Source organism: Taudactylus pleione, unplaced genomic scaffold (assembly GCF_031769625.1).
Source record: "Taudactylus pleione unplaced genomic scaffold, aTauple2 ptg000997l, whole genome shotgun sequence".
NCBI lineage: Eukaryota > Metazoa > Chordata > Amphibia > Anura > Myobatrachidae > Taudactylus > Taudactylus pleione.
The window spans coordinates 424824-443015 of record NW_028285398.1 but is presented as its reverse complement, the minus strand read 5'-3'; the positions used below and the strand labels follow the sequence as shown (position 1 = coordinate 443015).

The 18192-nt window shown below is 48.2% G+C and overlaps 1 protein-coding gene across 1 annotated transcript; it reads left to right on the top strand.

Annotated features, from left to right (window-relative positions):
* Window positions 1-347: 347 nt before the first annotated feature.
* On the top strand, window positions 348-18180 carry LOC148454359 (uncharacterized). The gene is made up of 12 exons (XM_088461003.1): window positions 348-693; window positions 2451-2569; window positions 3707-3810; window positions 4066-4243; window positions 4412-4532; window positions 4607-4698; window positions 4798-4925; window positions 12994-13855; window positions 14059-14140; window positions 16063-16232; window positions 17560-17645; window positions 18035-18180. Exons 1-12 carry the CDS (start codon window positions 382-384, stop codon window positions 18178-18180), a joined length of 2400 nt encoding a protein of 799 aa, XP_088317129.1. The 5' UTR covers window positions 348-381.
* Window positions 18181-18192: the final 12 nt, after the last annotated feature.

Here is an 18192-nt window from a genome sequence, read left to right as displayed (position 1 = left end):
TCTGACAGATCACTAGAGGTTCCAACACTGACTGTGTGTTATAGCCAGTGCTGTAACCATAGATATTGTATATCTGTATAGTGCTTCAGCCTCTGACTGATGATGAGCATATTGCCCCTGTGCCAGTATAGTATTATAATATTACTATTGTAAGTGTGGGGGAGCTGCAGCTATTTCCATTAAGTTATCAGCAGCTGAACATAACAAATCATGTAATATAATAACATACAGGCTCTCTGTACACACACTGCAGTTATTACATGACTGGTCTGCAGGAGCTGAGAGTAATTGGTGGGGGTGGTTAATCATGTGTTTGCCCCAGGTGGAGGCAGCTGCTATAAATGAGGGGTGTGGCAGCACATAGAGTATACTGGGACAGTTATGGAGCTGTGGCTGAGAGTGGTCTGGCTGTGGGGGTTGTTACTGGTAGGGCATGGATCCCAGCTTAGGAGCCGCCATTTGGGGCCAAGGCTGGATGTTCCTGTGAGTCCGCTGGCTGCTTGGAGCCCCATCAGTGTGCGGTGTGGGGAAGACATTATGGTGGTCACGGTGCAGAAGGACCTCTATGGTAATGGGAAGCTGGTGAAGGCCTCTGACCTGACCCTGGGGCCCCAGCAGTGTAAGTCCTTCTCAGAGAGTGTGGATGCTGTGGTCTTCCAGAACGACCTACAGGACTGTGGGACAGGTGTTCAGGTGAGCAGGGCCGTAGTTAGGGTAGTGTGGCTGGTGCCATCGCACAGGGCACCACAGGTCAGGGGGTGCTGTTTGGGCCTGTCAAACTTCTGTTTATTATCATTCTTGCTTGTAGCTTCCTCTTATTTCATCCCCAGCATCTCCTGGCCTCTCCTATCTTTTCCCTGGCCCTTCCCCATGAAGCCATGGTCCTTTTTTGGGTGCTTTATGTCCCTTTGAAAAATGAGGGGGGCGCCAATGCTTTCTGGCACAGGGCACCAAAAAGTCTAGTTACGGCTCTGCAGGTGAGGACTGGGTGGGTGATGGTCCTGGACCAGTGATGTTGTGTGACTGGTCCCTGAGATTCCTGTATCTGTTGCTGTTCTATGTCCTGTACTAGTTTGCTGGGCCTACATATATATATACTTCATATTAGTGCCACTGACCAGGCTTTGTAAATATGCCCCTTACACTGAGCGTGACTTAACTAGTTGTTTCATAAATTAGTTCTAACTAGAAGGGAATGTACTAAAGCCTTGGGGAGAGATAAAGTACCAGCCAATCTGCTCCTGTTACAGGCTGTTTAAAAAATAACTAGGAGCTGATTGGCTAGTACTTTATATCTCTCCAAGGCTTTAGTACATGCCCCTCTAGTTAGAACTAATTTATGAAACCACTATAGTCTAAGGCTTGGTACATTTCTTTCTACAGTAGATCTCTAATGCATGCAGTCATGGATTTCCTAAGCTGTGGGTGCTTGTAGGATGGCTGCGTGGCTGAGGTCATATATGGGTGCTTGTATGATGGCCCCTTGGCTGAGTAACTGACCTCTGTGCTTGGGGATGTGGTTAGTATCACGAGTGGGGATTCTGACACTCTGAACGGGGTTAGGCACTAGGGGGAGGCTAGGTTCAGACATTGAGGAGGGTTAGGGTAGGTGAGATTTAGAATCCTGAAGGTAAGTTACTGGGTTAGGCACTAGGGGGAGGCTAAGGGTGCGGGAGGTTAGGTTTAGACATAGGGTAGGGGAGATTTAGAATCCTGAAGCTAAGGAACTGGGTTAGGCACTAGGGAGGATAAGAGTGCAGGAGGTTAGGTTCAGACATAGGGCAGGGTTAGGGTAGGGGAGATTTAGAATACTGACCGATAAATGTCTGTATTCTTACCCTGTTGAGATGCCAGCGTCAGGTTTCTGACCGTGGGGATTCCGAGCGTTGGCCTCCCGTTCCCATCCCCTGTTCTTCTACCCCATGGAGCTGAGGGAATGTGGTGAAAGCTAGCCAAATTGCACCCTTCTAGTGGATTAAGTCTGCTCTTGTTGGAACTTGGTTTACTTTAACCTGCAAAATATTATTTGGATCCTATATTAACATATTTTACTCCTAATGTTATACAGGCTTGTATGGTAACATTCTCTTTGTGTTTACTGTCCTCCAACCTTCAGCAAATACTGGCTTTCAATCTATAGGGCTGATCTGTGGTACAGATGCCCCTATTCACTAATGTTTATCCTTATAGGTATTTATTTCACCAGGCATTAGAATAAAGTGACTGGCCAAGGCTGGTTTATAAAGCTCGCCCTGCCCTGTATGTAGAAGCACATTGGACCCTAGGCTAAGGGATGACTTTCAGGTATTGTTGGTACCTATGTTGACAAAGGTGTCCGTCACAATATGAAGTGGCTGACCTCTCAGTAATGGCTATGAGATGGGTGAGTTGACCCTGAAGGTATCTTTGGACCTCAGTATGAGCTGACACAGGGTTTGTTTCATCTTCAGATGACTGCGGACCAGTTGATCTACACTACAAGCCTCACCTACAACCCAGTTTCCAGCGTGAGGTCTCCCATTACCCGCAGCAGCCGTGCCGAGGTGTCCATCCAGTGCTACTACCCAAGGTTTGGATGGTCCCTACACTTCAGGTTTCTGGAGCCTATATAAAATGTCCTGAATCTTTGCCTGCCTGGCACAAAACATAATGGAGAGCTTGATGGGTTCTCATTTCAGATGTGTAATTGTAGCCCCATTTATATAGGGATTTAGTCATTGCAGGTGGCACTAGGTGGTCTCCCTTATAGCTAACACTTGTAGAGCCAATGTAAACTACATATTAGAAGGATAAGTGAGCCATTCAATCCATTTTACCTGGCATAATAGGTTATTTGTTAAAGGGGTAATTCTCATTGTACACATAATGAATGTATAACCATATGCTCGCCCTGAGCACCAGGCATTTGTCATTGATGAGAGAGGGGATCTTTCTAGTGACTACTTTAAAAACTTGGAGTTGTTTCCACCCTAATTCCTGCTGGGTGTTCTACGTAAGCTCTGTAATGTTGGCTTCTCAGTTCTGAACAACCAGATGACACTTGTCTGGTGCTCACATTCTGATGGCTTCCATGAGGGGTCCATTGGTGGTACCTGGAGAGAACATAGTGGTTCCCTTCTATGATTTGTCCTATGTTAGGTTTCAGTTTGGCTGTTGCCCATTAGTCTGGAGGACTAATGGAAAATCTGGTCTTGTTGTCTGATATTGCTGTACGTGGCAGCTAGCTTCTTCCATTATATCCCTGCTTGATCTCCTCACATACTGTCACCTGATGAGTCCTGCAGGTTCAGATAATTGCTCTACTTCTAACAGCTATGTCCAATAGCTCAATGGCAAGTGACCAGTTTCTCTCCTGAAGCCTTAAGATTGAATTGTCAGGCTATGTATTAGATCCCTAGCTACCACAATGGTGAGCACTTGCTCATGCTCCAGTATACCACTTGGTCTTGAAGCAGCACTAACCCTTAGTTTGTAATGTGGGTAAATGAGTCTCTATAAGCTGCTGCTAATGGCATAGCTTTTTGATCATTATAGTTGAAGTAACAGCCCCTCCCCAAGCTTGTTACTCATGTCTAATGATTTTCAGTAATAGCTGAAATGCTACATTCCTCCACTTACCACTAAGGCAATAGCCATAACTCAATATCTGCTGGTGTTCTGATACTTCATGGAAATGAGACCAGTCTGACTCCGATTCCTCCTGTAGACACAGTAATGTGAGCAGTAAAGCCATCCGGCCAACATGGACACCCTTTAGCTCCACTGTATCTGCAGAGGAAAGACTGTCCTTCCTGCTCCAGCTGATGAATGGTAAGGATGTTCCCATTGGGTTTATCTTGGGGATTTTAAGTCTTGATTTTTAATGATATGTGCTTGATTACATGTAACACGTGTTTTGAATACTTGTAACCCAATGTTTGTCTGATCTAATAATACATGATTAGCATGGATGTCCTTTAAAACCATGGCTGGAATGAGTTGGGACCCCCTGAAGAGTGCTAGATGGGTTCTTGCTTTACCCAGAACAGGGGGGGTGGTATTTTATGACTGACCGTCTTCTTGCAGATGACTTCAGTGCTCCGAGGACATCTACATTGTTTTCTCTTGGCGATACTTTCTACCTAGAAGCTTCTGTTGACACAGAGAACCACGTCCCAATGACTATCTTTGTGGACCGTTGTGTGGCTACAACATCTCTTGATGTAAACTCCAACCCCCGTTACGAGATCATGGCTTCCAATGGGTAAATATGAATACGGTCTACACTGACAATATTGTGCTTCTTAAATTGAAACTTTGGTTGCACTAAAGGAAATGGCAGGTATGCAAAATACTGGCTTTGGCTGTTGCCTGTCCAGGTGTCTCTAGATGATGATGATGATGATGATCCTCCTCCTCCTCCTGTCCACAGGTGCCTGGTGGATGGCAAACAGGTTGACTCCTCCTCTAGCTTCATAGCTCCAAGGCCACTGCTAAACAAGCTCCAGTTCAGGATTGATGCCTTCAGGTTTACAGAGACCGAAGTGCCCATGGTGAGATATCGATGTTCCTTGGAATCTAGTGGCGAATATGGCTGCAGTGTTCAGTGACTCCCATCTCTCCACAGATCTACATCACCTGCAGTCTCAGAGCTTCTGCAGCCACCCAAGCACCAGACTCCATGAACAAAGCCTGCTCCTTCAGCAAAGTTAATAACATGTGAGTTGTCTCTAGCACCTAGATCTTGTACCAGTCACTGAGAACCATTGCCTGCTTATAAGGAGAATGTAAATCCTGAATACTGTCCTGTCTCTGTAGGTGGTCTCCTGTAGAAGGGCCCAGTAACATCTGCAGTTGCTGTGATTTGGGGGTCTGTGACTTTACATCACCATCTAGGAGGCTGAGACCTGGCCACAGACATCACTGGAAGAGGGAGATAATGGCTGGTAGGTTCCTGGTCTGAATGTTTTACAACCAAAGTATAAAGCTGTACCTTATGGTCAGGGGGAGCTGGGATGGATACTGCTGGTCTGCAGCAGGCATCATATGCTTCCTACAGCCTAGAATAGAGGTTCCCAAACTCTGTCCTCAAGGCACCCCAACAGTTTATGGCTTTAGAGATGGCCATGGTTGAGCAGAAGTGGTTAAATCAAAGGTACTGAGGTACTAATTAAGTCACCTGTGGTCAATCATGGGTATCATAAAGTCTCCTGCAAAAAACTAATTAACAAAGCAGACCTACAGTTTGGCCCCATTGGTTTAGGCCTCTCAGATGGTGTAATCCCCTATATGCCTGTGGAGTCATTCTCTCAGAGGGATTGTGATGGACTTGTCACTTCTAACTAACCTATCCCTGTTATGTACTAGATGTAACTCTCAAACCTTGGTTGTGGTGACCGCTGTCCCTGCGAGTTGCGTCCCGGCCACATCGTAGGAGGATCATACTCTAGAAAGACTCCGGAGAATCTGGCGCATGCGCACAGTCTGTGTCCGGAGTGGGACAGAGGCTGCGGCAGATGGGTCACAATCTATGTTCCTGCATGCTACATTTAGTACATGGCAGAGAAGTCTGCTATATGGACTAATAACAATGGTGGTGCTGCTGTAATGAATACATAGACCCCCTAAAGGGTGACTTGCATGTATTTCCATAGGACAGCACTGCGATTCTAAGTCCTGATTCTATGTATGCCCAAGTGGACCTAGGATGGTGTAGATTTGCTGTGTAGTGGTCAGGGGTAAGTCTAACATGGGCTCTGTCTTTCTGCCTCTACAGTCCAGATGTCTGTGCAGAAGACTCACATGGCGACTCTCGGCCCCCTGTTTATTGTCGGCTAAGTCTCAGTCGGCACTTGCAGTGGACGATGACTCCAGATGGGAAGCTGAAGCTTGGTGGCTGTCCTGTGCCAGCTGTAGTTACTGTGTATACTGACCTTAGAAAACCCTTTCTGTAAATGTACAAGAATAAAAATGAGCCTGAAACTTGTCTCGTGGTGTCTGTAGTACATAGACTCCTTGTTATCGGTGATCTGTGCACTGGGTGTAGAGGGTTTACAACTGCAGGAAATTGGTCATTAATCACAGCGCTGTAACTAGCGCTTCGCCGCAGACCCCCACACTACGCGTTGGAGGTGGAGCCCAGCTGCGGTGTAGTCTTAAAGACTCTCCAGGCAGCAAACAGGGCGGGGTGCATGCTATAGCGCCCAGCGGATGCTATGGGTGGCATTGATTCTGGCTGCAGGGTGTCGTTCCAAGCAAGAAACATGGGCTGTTGGGGGAAGACTGTGCTGGCCCAGAGCCTCTGCCACAGCTAGTTACAGCCCTTACCAAGCAAGGAGCAACCTAATTTGAGAACCGTCAGTTGGCAGATTCCCAGTAACGCTGACCGGTGTCCATTAATGATGGCCTATCCATTCAGGGAATTCATGTTCATCTGCGACTTGCTGATCCTCCCATAAATTGGTCGGGAAATCTAACGTTGATTTTTCATTGATACCCAGTAGCCGGGTTATTGGAATTGTGACTATATGTTGCTGATGTAATGGGGCCTATTGCATATCTAAGTTATTTAATGTGTGTTTTTTTTTTTTTTATTATTGCTAGTTGAGATGCCCAGATGTGTGTTGGGTTAGCTGAAATATTGAGCTAATAAGTGGATAAGATAAACCTTTATAGATTGATCTTTACTGGGATCAATAAAAGTGTGTGTTCGTTCCAAGGTGTAATCTCTGGCATATGCTCCCATACACCTTGGAATTAGAACACTTCCTGAGATCTCATCTCTAGCATATGCTCCCAGAGATCTCAGGAAGTGTTCTAATTCCAAGGTGTATGGGAGCATATGCTAGAGATGAAATCACAGGAAGTGATCTATAGAAAGGATATATGGAACACTGTGTTAACAACTCATGGTCCAGAATATGGGATCTTATCCCACTATCAAGCTGGAGACTGTAGGTTACCATAGACAGTATGGATGTGTCTAGCTACCCCTGCTATAGGGGGTACTGGGCCAATCTCTGTCCACGAGAGATACTAACAGTTCACGGTTTCTAGGTCACCCAGCAGGTGCACAGGTCTATAACCCAAGCTGGGCATACACGGCCAGATAAAATGTCTGGCAGACCGCAGATGTCTGCGGCATACACTGTGATTACTCTGTGTATGTGCCCAACATCTGCGCACTGCCCCCGGGGGAGAAGACCTTTCCCTGTTCCTTTCATGGGAAGGAACACAGGAAATGACTGCATACACTGCCCGATGCGGCCGACAGTTTACCCCCTAAAAATCGCATCGGACGGGCGTGCTGGACAATCCGGCATGCCTGATCAAGCAATATTTAACCCCTGGTTGCCCACACACGCTACAATTATCAGGGGGGTTAGTGGTTATCGGGCACATCGGCCCGATTGTAGCGTGTATGGCCAGCTTAATTAACACATTTGAAAAGAGCCACAGGTGGAGCTAATTATTTCACTTGTGATTCTGTGAGAAGCCCTGGAAAACATGTACTGTTGATGGCACTTTAGGACCAGGGTTGGCTACTCCGCCCTATACTGACTTTACCTTGCTGTATTGGCCTCTCCCACTACATGCAATCTCTAGTCTCCTGAAACCAGAGATCTCCATGTTCCCGTCAGTGCTGCTACTCTCTGGGTAACATCACTCCTTCTCCTGGCTTTGTGTTACCTTCACATAGACCTGGGGATAATCAGTGAACTTTATATTGCAGATTGTTATGTAACATTGAGATAAATTGTTACCATGCAGAGGGGATTATCAGAGTAGGGGAAGCAGAGGGTCTTTACGTCAGCTTAGATGCCACAGATAGTGTGTCTAGGCAGAATTGGGTAGATTGGCCCAAAATATATTGGGATGTTGCAGCACATGGGAAGTCCTATTGAGCACTAGCATGCATATACAATAGCTTCCCTTATGCCAGGTATAAAATGCTCTGCTCCTGGGCTTCCCACTTACACACCCTCCTACATGTCCTCTTCCACCAGGAACACAGTGCTCTGCTCCTGGGCTTCCCACTTACACACCCTCCTACATGTCCCCTCCCACCAGGTACACAGTGCTCTGCTCCTGGGCTTCCCACTTACACACCCTCCTACATGTCCCCTCCCACCAGGTACACAGCGCTCTGCTCCTGGGCTTCCCACTTATAGTTTCTCCAATGCTTTCCATTTTGCACCTGGTGGAAGTGGGAAGCCCAGGAAAGGTGCATTGTGTATGTGGTGGAAGGGGATGCATCAGAGGCTCTCGTTAAACCCCCTACACCCTGTTCCTAATTGTAGCATATTTGCTGGTGACAACCTCACAGATCCTATCACTCAGATGAACAATAATTATGGTGCATACTGTGTGTATCAAAGCTGGTTTTGTGATTAAAGGCTTTTTTTGTGTTTTTAAACTGTTTTATCGTAACTAAACTAATGCAGATATTTTGTGTTCGTGCACAATTCTTACAGTAATTTCCTGCAGAAGTAATAACGCAGAATGGTTCTGGAACCATATAATTTAATTATTTATATGTATAAAAGTTTTCCTTTATGTATTCTGTAGTTATCGGCAAGATATGGCTGTTAGATTGGAGCAGGAGTCTTTTGTAACCTCAACCAGTAATGTAGCTTTAAAAATGCTAATATTGTTTAATATATTGTATTAAATTTGATACACCTTTTTTGGTGTATAAATGTAACTTTTATATTTCCGTACACCATTAGTATCAGGGGGAATTAAATAATCTCTCCTTTCTGTGTATACATCTACTGCACCTGACACTTGCTTACAATACAGCTGTGCATCACGGTTATGGCATTTATCTAACACCAGATCTGATGAATGAGGGAAATACAGGAAAAAGTCTATATAGCTAAAGATTATGGCGCTGTGACTAATACCAACACCACATTGATAAATAGGGTGGGGAAAAAAAAAAAATGTAATTCAGAGACAGGAGATGCTGGGGATAAATAGGGACATAATATAGTGCACCTGATGGGGAAGGGCCAGGGAAGAGATAGGGGAGGCCAGGAGATGCTGGGGATAAATAGGGACATAATATAGTGCACCTGATGGGGAAGGGCCAGGGAAGAGATAGGGGAGGCCAGGAGATGCTGGGGATAAATAGGGACATAATATAGTGCACCTGATGGGGAAGGGCCAGGGAAGAGATAGGAGAGGCCAGGAGATGCTGGGGATAAATAGGGACATAATATAGTGCACCTGATGGGGAAAGGCCAGGGAAGAGATAGGGGAGGCCAGGAGATGCTGGGGATAAATAGGGACATAATATAGTGCACCTGATGGGGAAGGGCCAGGGAAGAGATGGGGAGGCCAGGAGATGCTGGGGATAAATAGGGACATAATATAGTGCACCTGATGGGGAAGGGCCAGGGAAGAGATAGGGGAGGCCAGGAGATGCTGGGGATAAATAGGGACATAATATAGTGCACCTGATGGGGAAGGGCCAGGGAAGAGATAGGGGAGGCCAGGAGATGCTGGGGATAAATAGGGACATAATATAGTGCACCTGATGGGGAAGGGCCAGGGAAGAGATAGGAGAGGCCAGGAGATGCTGGGGATAAATAGGGACATAATATAGTGCACCTGATGGGGAAAGGCCAGGGAAGAGATAGGGGAGGCCAGGAGATGCTGGGGATAAATAGGGACATAATATAGTGCACCTGATGGGGAAGGGCCAGGGAAGAGATGGGGAGGCCAGGAGATGCTGGGGATAAATAGGGACATAATATAGTGCACCTGATGGGGAAGAGATAGGGGAGGCCAGGAGATGCTGGGGATAAATAGGGACATAATATAGTGCACCTGATGGGGAAGGGCCAGGGAAGAGATAGGGGAGGCCAGGAGATGCTGGGGATAAATAGGGACATAATATAGTGCACCTGATGGGGAAGGGCCAGGGAAGAGATAGGGGAGGCCAGGAGATGCTGGGGATAAATAGGGACATAATATAGTGCACCTGATGGGGAAGGGCCAGGGAAGAGATAGGGGAGGCCAGGAGATGCTGGGGATAAATAGGGACATAATATAGTGCACCTGATGGGGAAGGGCCAGGGAAGAGATAGGGGAGGCCAGGAGATGCTGGGGATAAATAGGGACATAATATAGTGCACCTGATGGGGAAAGGCCAGGGAAGAGATAGGGGAGGCCAGGAGATGCTGGGGATAAATAGGGACATAATATAGTGCACCTGATGGGGAAGGGCCAGGGAAGAGATAGGAGAGGCCAGGAGATGCTGGGGATAAATAGGGACATAATATAGTGCACCTGATGGGGAAGGGCCAGGGAAGAGATAGGGGAGGCCAGGAGATGCTGGGGATAAATAGGGACATAATATAGTGCACCTGATGGGGAAGGGCCAGGGAAGAGATAGGGGAGGCCAGGAGATGCTGGGGGTAAATAGGGACATAATATAGTGCACCTGATGGGGAAGGGCCAGGGAAGAGATAGGAGAGGCCAGGAGATGCTGGGGATAAATAGGGACATAATATAGTGCACCTGATGGGGAAGGGCCAGGGAAGAGATAGGGGAGGCCAGGAGATGCTGGGGGTAAATAGGGACATAATATAGTGCACCTGATGGGGAAGAGATAGGGGAGCCTAGGAGATGCTGGGGATAAATAGGGACATAATATAGTGCACCTGTTGGGGAAGGGCCAGGGAAGAGATAGGGGAGGCCAGGAGATGCTGGGGGTAAATAGGGACATAATATAGTGCACCTGATGGGGAAGGGCCAGGGAAGAGATAGGAGAGGCCAGGAGATGCTGGGGATAAATAGGGACATAATATAGTGCACCTGATGGGGAAGGGCCAGGGAGGAGATAGGGGAGGCCAGGAGATGCTGGGGATAAATAGGCACATAATATAGTGCACCTGATGGGGAAGAGATAGGTGAGGCCAGGAGATGCTGGGGATAAATAGGGACATAATATAGTGCACCTGATGGGGAAGGACCAGGGAAGAGATAGCGGAGGCCAGGAGAAGCCGGGGATAAATAGGGACATAATATAGTGCACCTGATGGGGAAGGGCCAGGGAAGAGATAGGGGAGGCCAGGAGATGCTGGGGATAAATAGGCACATAATATAGTGCACCTGATGGGGAAGAGATAGGGGAGGCCAGGAGATGCTGGGGATGAATAGGGACATAATATAGTGCACCTGATGGGGAAGGGCCAGGGAAGAGATAGGTGAGGCCAGGAGATGCTGGGGATAAATAGGGACATAATATAGTGCACCTGATGGGGAAGGGCCAGGGAAGAGATAGGGGAGGCCAGGAGATGCTGGGGATAAATAGGGACATAATATAGTGCACCTGATGGGGAAGGGCCAGGGAAGAGATAGGGGAGGCCAGGAGATGCTGGGGGTAAATAGGGACATAATATAGTGCACCTGAGAGAGGGCCAGGGAAGAGATGGGGAGGCCAGGAGATGCTGGGGATAAATGCGCACATAATATAGTGCACCTGATGGGGAAGGGCCAGGGAAGAGATAGGGGAGGCCAGGAGATGCTGGGGATAAATAGGGACATAATATAGTGCACCTGATGGGGAAGGGCCAGGGAAGAGATAGGTGAGGCCAGGAGATGCTGGGGATAAATAGGGACATAATATAGTGCACCTGATGGGGAAGGGCCAGGGAAGAGATAGGGGAGGCCAGGAGATGCTGGGGATAAATAGGGACATAATATAGTGCACCTGATGGGGAAGGGCCAGGGAAGAGATAGGGGAGGCCAGGAGATGCTGGGGATAAATAGGGACATAATATAGTGCACCTGATGGGGAAGGGCCAGGGAAGAGATAGGGGAGGCCAGGAGATGCTGGGGATAAATAGGGACATAATATAGTGCACCTGATGGGGAAGGGCCAGGGAAGAGATAGGGGAGGCCAGGAGAAGCCGGGGATAAATAGGGACATAATATAGTGCACCTGATGGGGAAGGCCCAGGGAAGAGATAGAGGAGGCCAGGAGATGCTGGGGATAAAAGAAGAGGAAGCTACAAGTGAGAATGATAATAAACAGGAAAAGTGACAGCGCCCCCTGCCCTGTGCCATGGCACTGGTCGCACTACCCTAGTTATGGCCCTGTATAATTACATGGGCACGTCTTCCTCTGGAACATGACCCTTTCCTGGGTGCTAGAGAAGCCCACATACGTGTGTGTGTGTGTGTGTATATATATATATATATATATATCTGGTCCCAGCCGTCTAGTGAGCCTGTAATGAGTGACTGACACACTGTACACCATAGGCAGCCCAGGATTTGCTGATGGAACAAGATGAGGTGTAAGGTTTCATATTTGGGGAGGATAGCTACTCAATCTTCTTACAGCCCTCAGTGTCTGCATCTATGTGTAAAAGTGATGAATTATCTGGCAATAAATAGGTTATGAATGTCCTAAAGTCACAAAACAAATGACCCATAATAATGCCGTCCTCCCTCTTACAGCCGCTGGCCTCCTCTGAGTGAGGCCTTTGCTTCATTGTGAGGTCAGTGATGACCACTGCAGCATCATAGGCAGCTGGGCAGGAGACCACACAGTCATTAGCAGTTTGATTTGCAAGAGGAAGAAAGGAAAACATCAGCCTCCTCTGCTCCAAACACCAGTTCTACTACCCCAGCCTCACAGGGGTGAGGCTTCTGCTGGCCTTCATCTGCAACACAGGTCTCCTCCTCCTACACGTCTCATAGGTAAGAATTACCTGTACCTCCTTTTCTCATAGGTGGGGATACACTTGTACTGCCTCTCCCACACTGGCCCCTCAGGTAGAAGGCTACACAGGGCCGTCCTCTCCCACACTGGCCCTCAGGTAGAAGGCTACACAGGGCCGTCCTCTCCCACACTGGCCCCTCAGGTAGAAGGCTACACAGGGCCGTCCTCTCCCACACTGGCCCTCAGGTAGAAGGCTACACAGGGCCGTCCTCTCCCACACTGGCCCCTCAGGTAGAAGGCTACACAGGGCCGTCCTCTCCCACACTGGCCCTCAGGTAGAAGGCTACAAAGGGCCGTCCTCTCCCACACTGGACCTCAGGTAGAAGGCTACACAGGGCCGTCCTCTCCCACACTGGCCCCTCAGGTAGAAGGCTACACAGGGCCGTCCTCTCCCACACTGGCCCCTCAGGTAGAAGGCTACACAGGGCCGTCCTCTCCCACACTGGCCCCTCAGGTAGAAGGCTACACAGGGCCGTCCTCTCCCACACTGGCCCCTCAGGTAGGCTACACAGGGCCGTCCTCTCCCACACTGGCCCCTCAGGTAGAAGGCTACACAGGGCCGTCCTCTCCCACACTGGCCCCTCAGGTAGAAGGCTACACAGGGCCGTCCTCTCCCACACTGGCCCCTCAGGTAGAAGGCTACACAGGGCCGTCCTCTCCCACACTGGCCCCTCAGGTAGAAGGCTACACAGGGCCGTCCTCTCCCACACTGGCCCCTCAGGTAGAAGGCTACACAGGGCCGTCCTCTCCCACACTGGCCCCTCAGGTAGAAGGCTACACAGGGCCGTCCTCTCCCACACTGGCCCCTCAGGTAGAAGGCTACACAGGGCCGTCCTCTCCCACACTGGCCCCTCAGGTAGAAGGCTACACAGGGCCGTCCTCTCCCACACTGGCCCCTCAGGTAGAAGGCTACACAGGGCCGTCCTCTCCCACACTGGCCCCTCAGGTAGAAGGCTACACAGGGCCGTCCTCTCCCACACTGGCCCCTCAGGTAGAAGGCTACACAGGGCCGTCCTCTCCCACACTGGCCCCTCAGGTAGAAGGCTACACGCTTTTCACTGCTTGTTACTTAAACCCCTATGCAAGCATTACACCGATTCCCTCTACAGACCTGGATCGCCATTGTATCGTGACTCTGTATGGACAAGAACCTGACGGTAAATACATCCACATACTACAGTCATAGGCAGGAGTCACAGAGTGCTAGCTCTGCAGCTTCAGATGCATGCTGGGGGTGTCGATGGCTTCCAAGGTACTCCCATGTAACACTCTGCCTATGTCCTCTCTTCCCGTCTCCCTACAGAATGATCTCCGTCATTCCGGCAATTTCTCTTCCCCAGTGCTGCCCATGGCATACCTGATCTGAGACGTCAGCACCTGAGAGCAGAGTCCAGACAGTCGCATCTAACACAACTCTATTCGGTAAGACATAAACAATGATGACTTTATAGATGGGGTCTTCTCACTTTTCCTTGTGCTTCTGTGGCGATTGGGGAGCTGCTCATGGAAACGGGAGGTTTCTGGCCTCTTGGAGTCAGGGGGTACTCTTAGAGCAGTACCCCCTAATCCCTGACTCCAAGAGGGTGCGTATCACGTGTTGTTTGATAAAGGGTTATCTCCCAAATGTGAGCCACAACAATATTAGAAGTTAACCAAATACACTTTACGTTTCAAGGTGAATTGTATTCAATGTGAAATTGTAAAACGATATTATCTACATTGATACACATGGTAACAATAAGCCAGTAAAGAATGCAAATCAATCTACAAATACACCACAGGTGAAAAGCCTGTTGTATGAGACACGAGGGTGGTGATATGTGCATAGCAGGGCAATCACTATATGGGCACACACGCTTATACCCTCTCTATTGCACCCTGTTGAGGGGACATAATCTGCTTTACAGAGTGTGGGAGGACTCATGTTGGGTGGCGCCACCTAGTGATACTAGTTAGGTGGGTTTTTATGTACCAGTACGTCGCTAGCAGTGTTTCAGGGGTGGCTTACCCTCTATGCGTGGATCCATCAGGTCAATGTAAATCTGCATTGGATGCCTGATGTGATGTCTGGTTATAGGAATTGTAGTCCCGCCCGTCAAGTGTGGCATGCCTTACACCTTCTGACTCAGTCAGGGATCCCTAGTTTAATATGGTCAGGTTTGTGCCATAGCCAGACCAACAAATGGTAATGTACGCTCACCCCACTCATTAATTGGTTGGCGTAGCTTGGGACAAACCTTGTCCCCATTGCGGTCCCTTTTGAAACCAATAGTAATTGTGTCTGAGTATGAAATCTATGCCCTGCAGGATCATTTGGTTTTGCAATGAGGTTGAAATGCAGTTTGTGTTGAGAAAGTGTCTGGTGCTTTGTATTCCCTGATCATGGTGGATTATCTAGATGTATAGTGATGATACACAACGGACGACTGGCCAGGGTCCATCGCCCCATGTAGTGTCCTGCAAATGGGCCTTTTGCTGTCGATATGAAGCAATGTTTTGAGAGAAATCAGATGTCATGATGAAGTCACCTGCTTTGGTCAGTCTTCCCATCTGTCAGAGGGTATGGTATACGAGATAGACAATAATTAGATAGACACCATGTTAGACAGTCATTAGTTATACACAACAAAAGTCAGACATGAAAATGATCGACTTTACTTTTTTTTTTTTTTAGCCCTAATCTTCACCCTAACCCTCCCTCCTGGTGCCTAACCCTAAAGGGGGGCATCCACTACACGATTTTAGCAGGCGATTGAACGATAACGACGTCGTTATAGATCAATGATGCGCGCTCCCGCTGGTCGTTTGATCGTCTCGCCAATCGACTGAACATGCCGGTCAATTTCACTTGATCTATTAAAGATAGTTTGCAAATAGTTCAGACTGAAAGATAAAATTTCAAGGGTAAATAGTTTAGAGATTGGACAGGGAGTAGATCGTCTAGTGGATGTGCCCCTTAACAGTCTGGGTAAGTGCCTAACACTACACACAAAAAAAACCCGTCGACCTTTTTCATGTCAAACTTTTTACACGTCGAACTTTTATCCCTGTCTAACTATTGATTATCTAGACATTGTTTAACTAATTACTGTCTGTCTATAGTCCAGAATCCCTGTCAGAGGGGGTTTGGTGGAACTGATGCTTACATGCCTCACTCTCGCACTACTAGGGTGAATTTGTAGGGACAACATCCCTTAGCGGAACTAAGCAAGTATGGCGGTGCTTTCCTGTCTGAGAGCCGCTTTGATCACTATGATGTAGATTCAAGGGTGCAAGCGGATAGGCCATCAAAGCATAGACACCAGAAATATGATCAGCGTAATAATATCTCCATATACCCCCAGGCTGGAAACCTCTCGGTGCTCACAGACTCATCCCCTTCCAAGGACACAGCATTTTTGGAATTCCAGTATAAACTGGGACAAGACACAGTCACCTGGCATGGACTGCTGACCAATCGCCGGCTGTTGCTGGACTCTGCTGCCGTTCTCTGGGCACAAGCCGACAAGAAGAGGTGAGTGGCCAGTGTGGAACCACTGGGTTATTGCACAAATCTAACTCTGGAATGTAACGAGTGATGGTCAGAGGCGAGGCCCGGTGCCAGACACACACACACACACACACACACACACACACACACACACACACACACGTGACATCGCTTCTACTGTTACAGGGTCCAGGTCAATGCAGTCCAATGATATGTACATATCGGCCATCGGTGATTTCTGACCATACTTACCATCATCGCACCAATAATTATCCTTTTGGCGATTAGGGACCACACTCCCTAAAGGTGCATGCACATGTAACGATTTTGTAACCACTTTCTCAAGGGAAAATCTGACCAAAAATCGTAAAACGATTTTCTAAGTGTAATTAACGAAAAATGTTTCTTCCCTTAATGAAAAACGTTATTTTTTGACAGTCTGAAATGGTTGAACTACAAACGGGAGCGCGCTTGAACGATTATCTTTTATCGTTATAACTCAGAAACTGAACGATTTTTGAACGATAATGACAGATCGTTCAAAAATCGTTACGTGTGTTTGCACCTTAAGACTTTAGCCCAGTGAGAGCAAGTTCTAAACGTGGGGTTATTTTGTGTCAGTATCAGGCTACAATTGTCATATCAAGGGAAACCTGAAATAGAATGTAAGCTTCTTGGAAAAGAGTCTCTACCTTACCCCTCACGTCTGTCCGCTCTCAGGCCCCGATTCAGCAAGCAACGCAACAGCGAATGCAATAGCGATTACGCACGCAGTTTAACTACGATAGTATGCTAATCCATCACAGCACTACGCTCACTTGCACAAGCCCTGACCTTACTCAGAAATTGCTAACTGCCACGCACGCTATCAGGCCGCGTATGACATCGCAGTGGATAATCTATGCACGCCTGCGTTCGTCCGACCACCCCTCATTACCACCCACAAACGGCACTTCCTGTCAATCACATTGCGGTGGGTCTGCGTAGTTGCTGTGATGCTAGTTTGCGCACTGCGATACGTTTTATGCTGCATTGGTTTTGAACGTTTGCTGTCTGCATCCTGTCCTCTTGTCTGCGTAACGTCTGTTCATGTCCGTCATACCCGACTTACGCAGAGTTATGTCGGCCATGCAGTTTGGTTGGAATCGCATTCATTTTTTGTTCTGCCTCCTGTAATGGCCATTTTGACACAGGCCATATAAATAGCAGAGTCAGGCAAGCCAATACCCTGTAACTGCCACTCACTTATGTATGGGCTATAGGGGTCTATATGTTATACATCACTTAAGAGAATATCCACCAGCATGTTATCGGACCCTGTCTGACTGCCATTCACTTCTCTCCCTTACAGTCTCATCGCCACACTGTACTTTGTGGAACTGGAAATGGACGTGATTTGGGTTCTTGTTGGAGTCCCAAAAAAACAGAAAGACAAAGGTAAAATCCTGGATCCGGCTGTACACAATCTAAGCCTGGGGTAGAACACAATCTAAGTCAGAGGGTAGAACGGGGCAGTTGGGTGGCAGGCTAGCGGCAGAGGGTAGAAAGGGGCAGTGGGGTGGCAGGCTAGTGGCTGAGGGTAGAAAGGGGCAGTGGGGTGGCAGGCTAGCGGCAGAGGGTAGAACGGGTCAGTTGGGTGGCAGGCTAGCAGCAGAGGATACCATGTCACCTTGGGGGTGGGGACAGATGGTCAGCTGGGAGGAATATAGCAATTGTATAGGACAGAAGGGAACGGCTCTGATTATGGCATTGGATTTGTGGGGCAGTTATTGGGAGTGGGTAAGAGGAAGACTATTACCCTCCAGTCACTCTGCCTTTGTTTGCAGGGCAGCTGCTCAGAGCATTCAGCTACATGGGGTTTGACGTGGCGAGGCCCAGCCAGCCCTACCTGCCAAGCTGTGCAGACCACATCTTCATGGCGTACAGCATGGACAGACCAGCACCGGACATAGCAGCAACAATGGGTCATTAAATCAAGATGAAT

What these genes read in the sequence shown, in the direction of transcription:
- LOC148454359 (XM_088461003.1), top strand. Translation starts at nt 382, where the DNA reads ATGGAGCTGTGGCTGAGAGTGGTCTGGCTGTGGGGGTTGTTACTGGTA. An exon ending in CCTGCTCCAGCTGATGAATG is followed by an intron (nt 3,811 to 4,065) that starts GTAAGGATGTTC and finishes GTCTTCTTGCAG; the next exon opens with ATGACTTCAGTGCTCCGAGG. An exon ending in AAAAAAACAGAAAGACAAAG is followed by an intron (nt 17,646 to 18,034) that starts GTAAAATCCTGG and finishes CTTTGTTTGCAG; the next exon opens with GGCAGCTGCTCAGAGCATTC.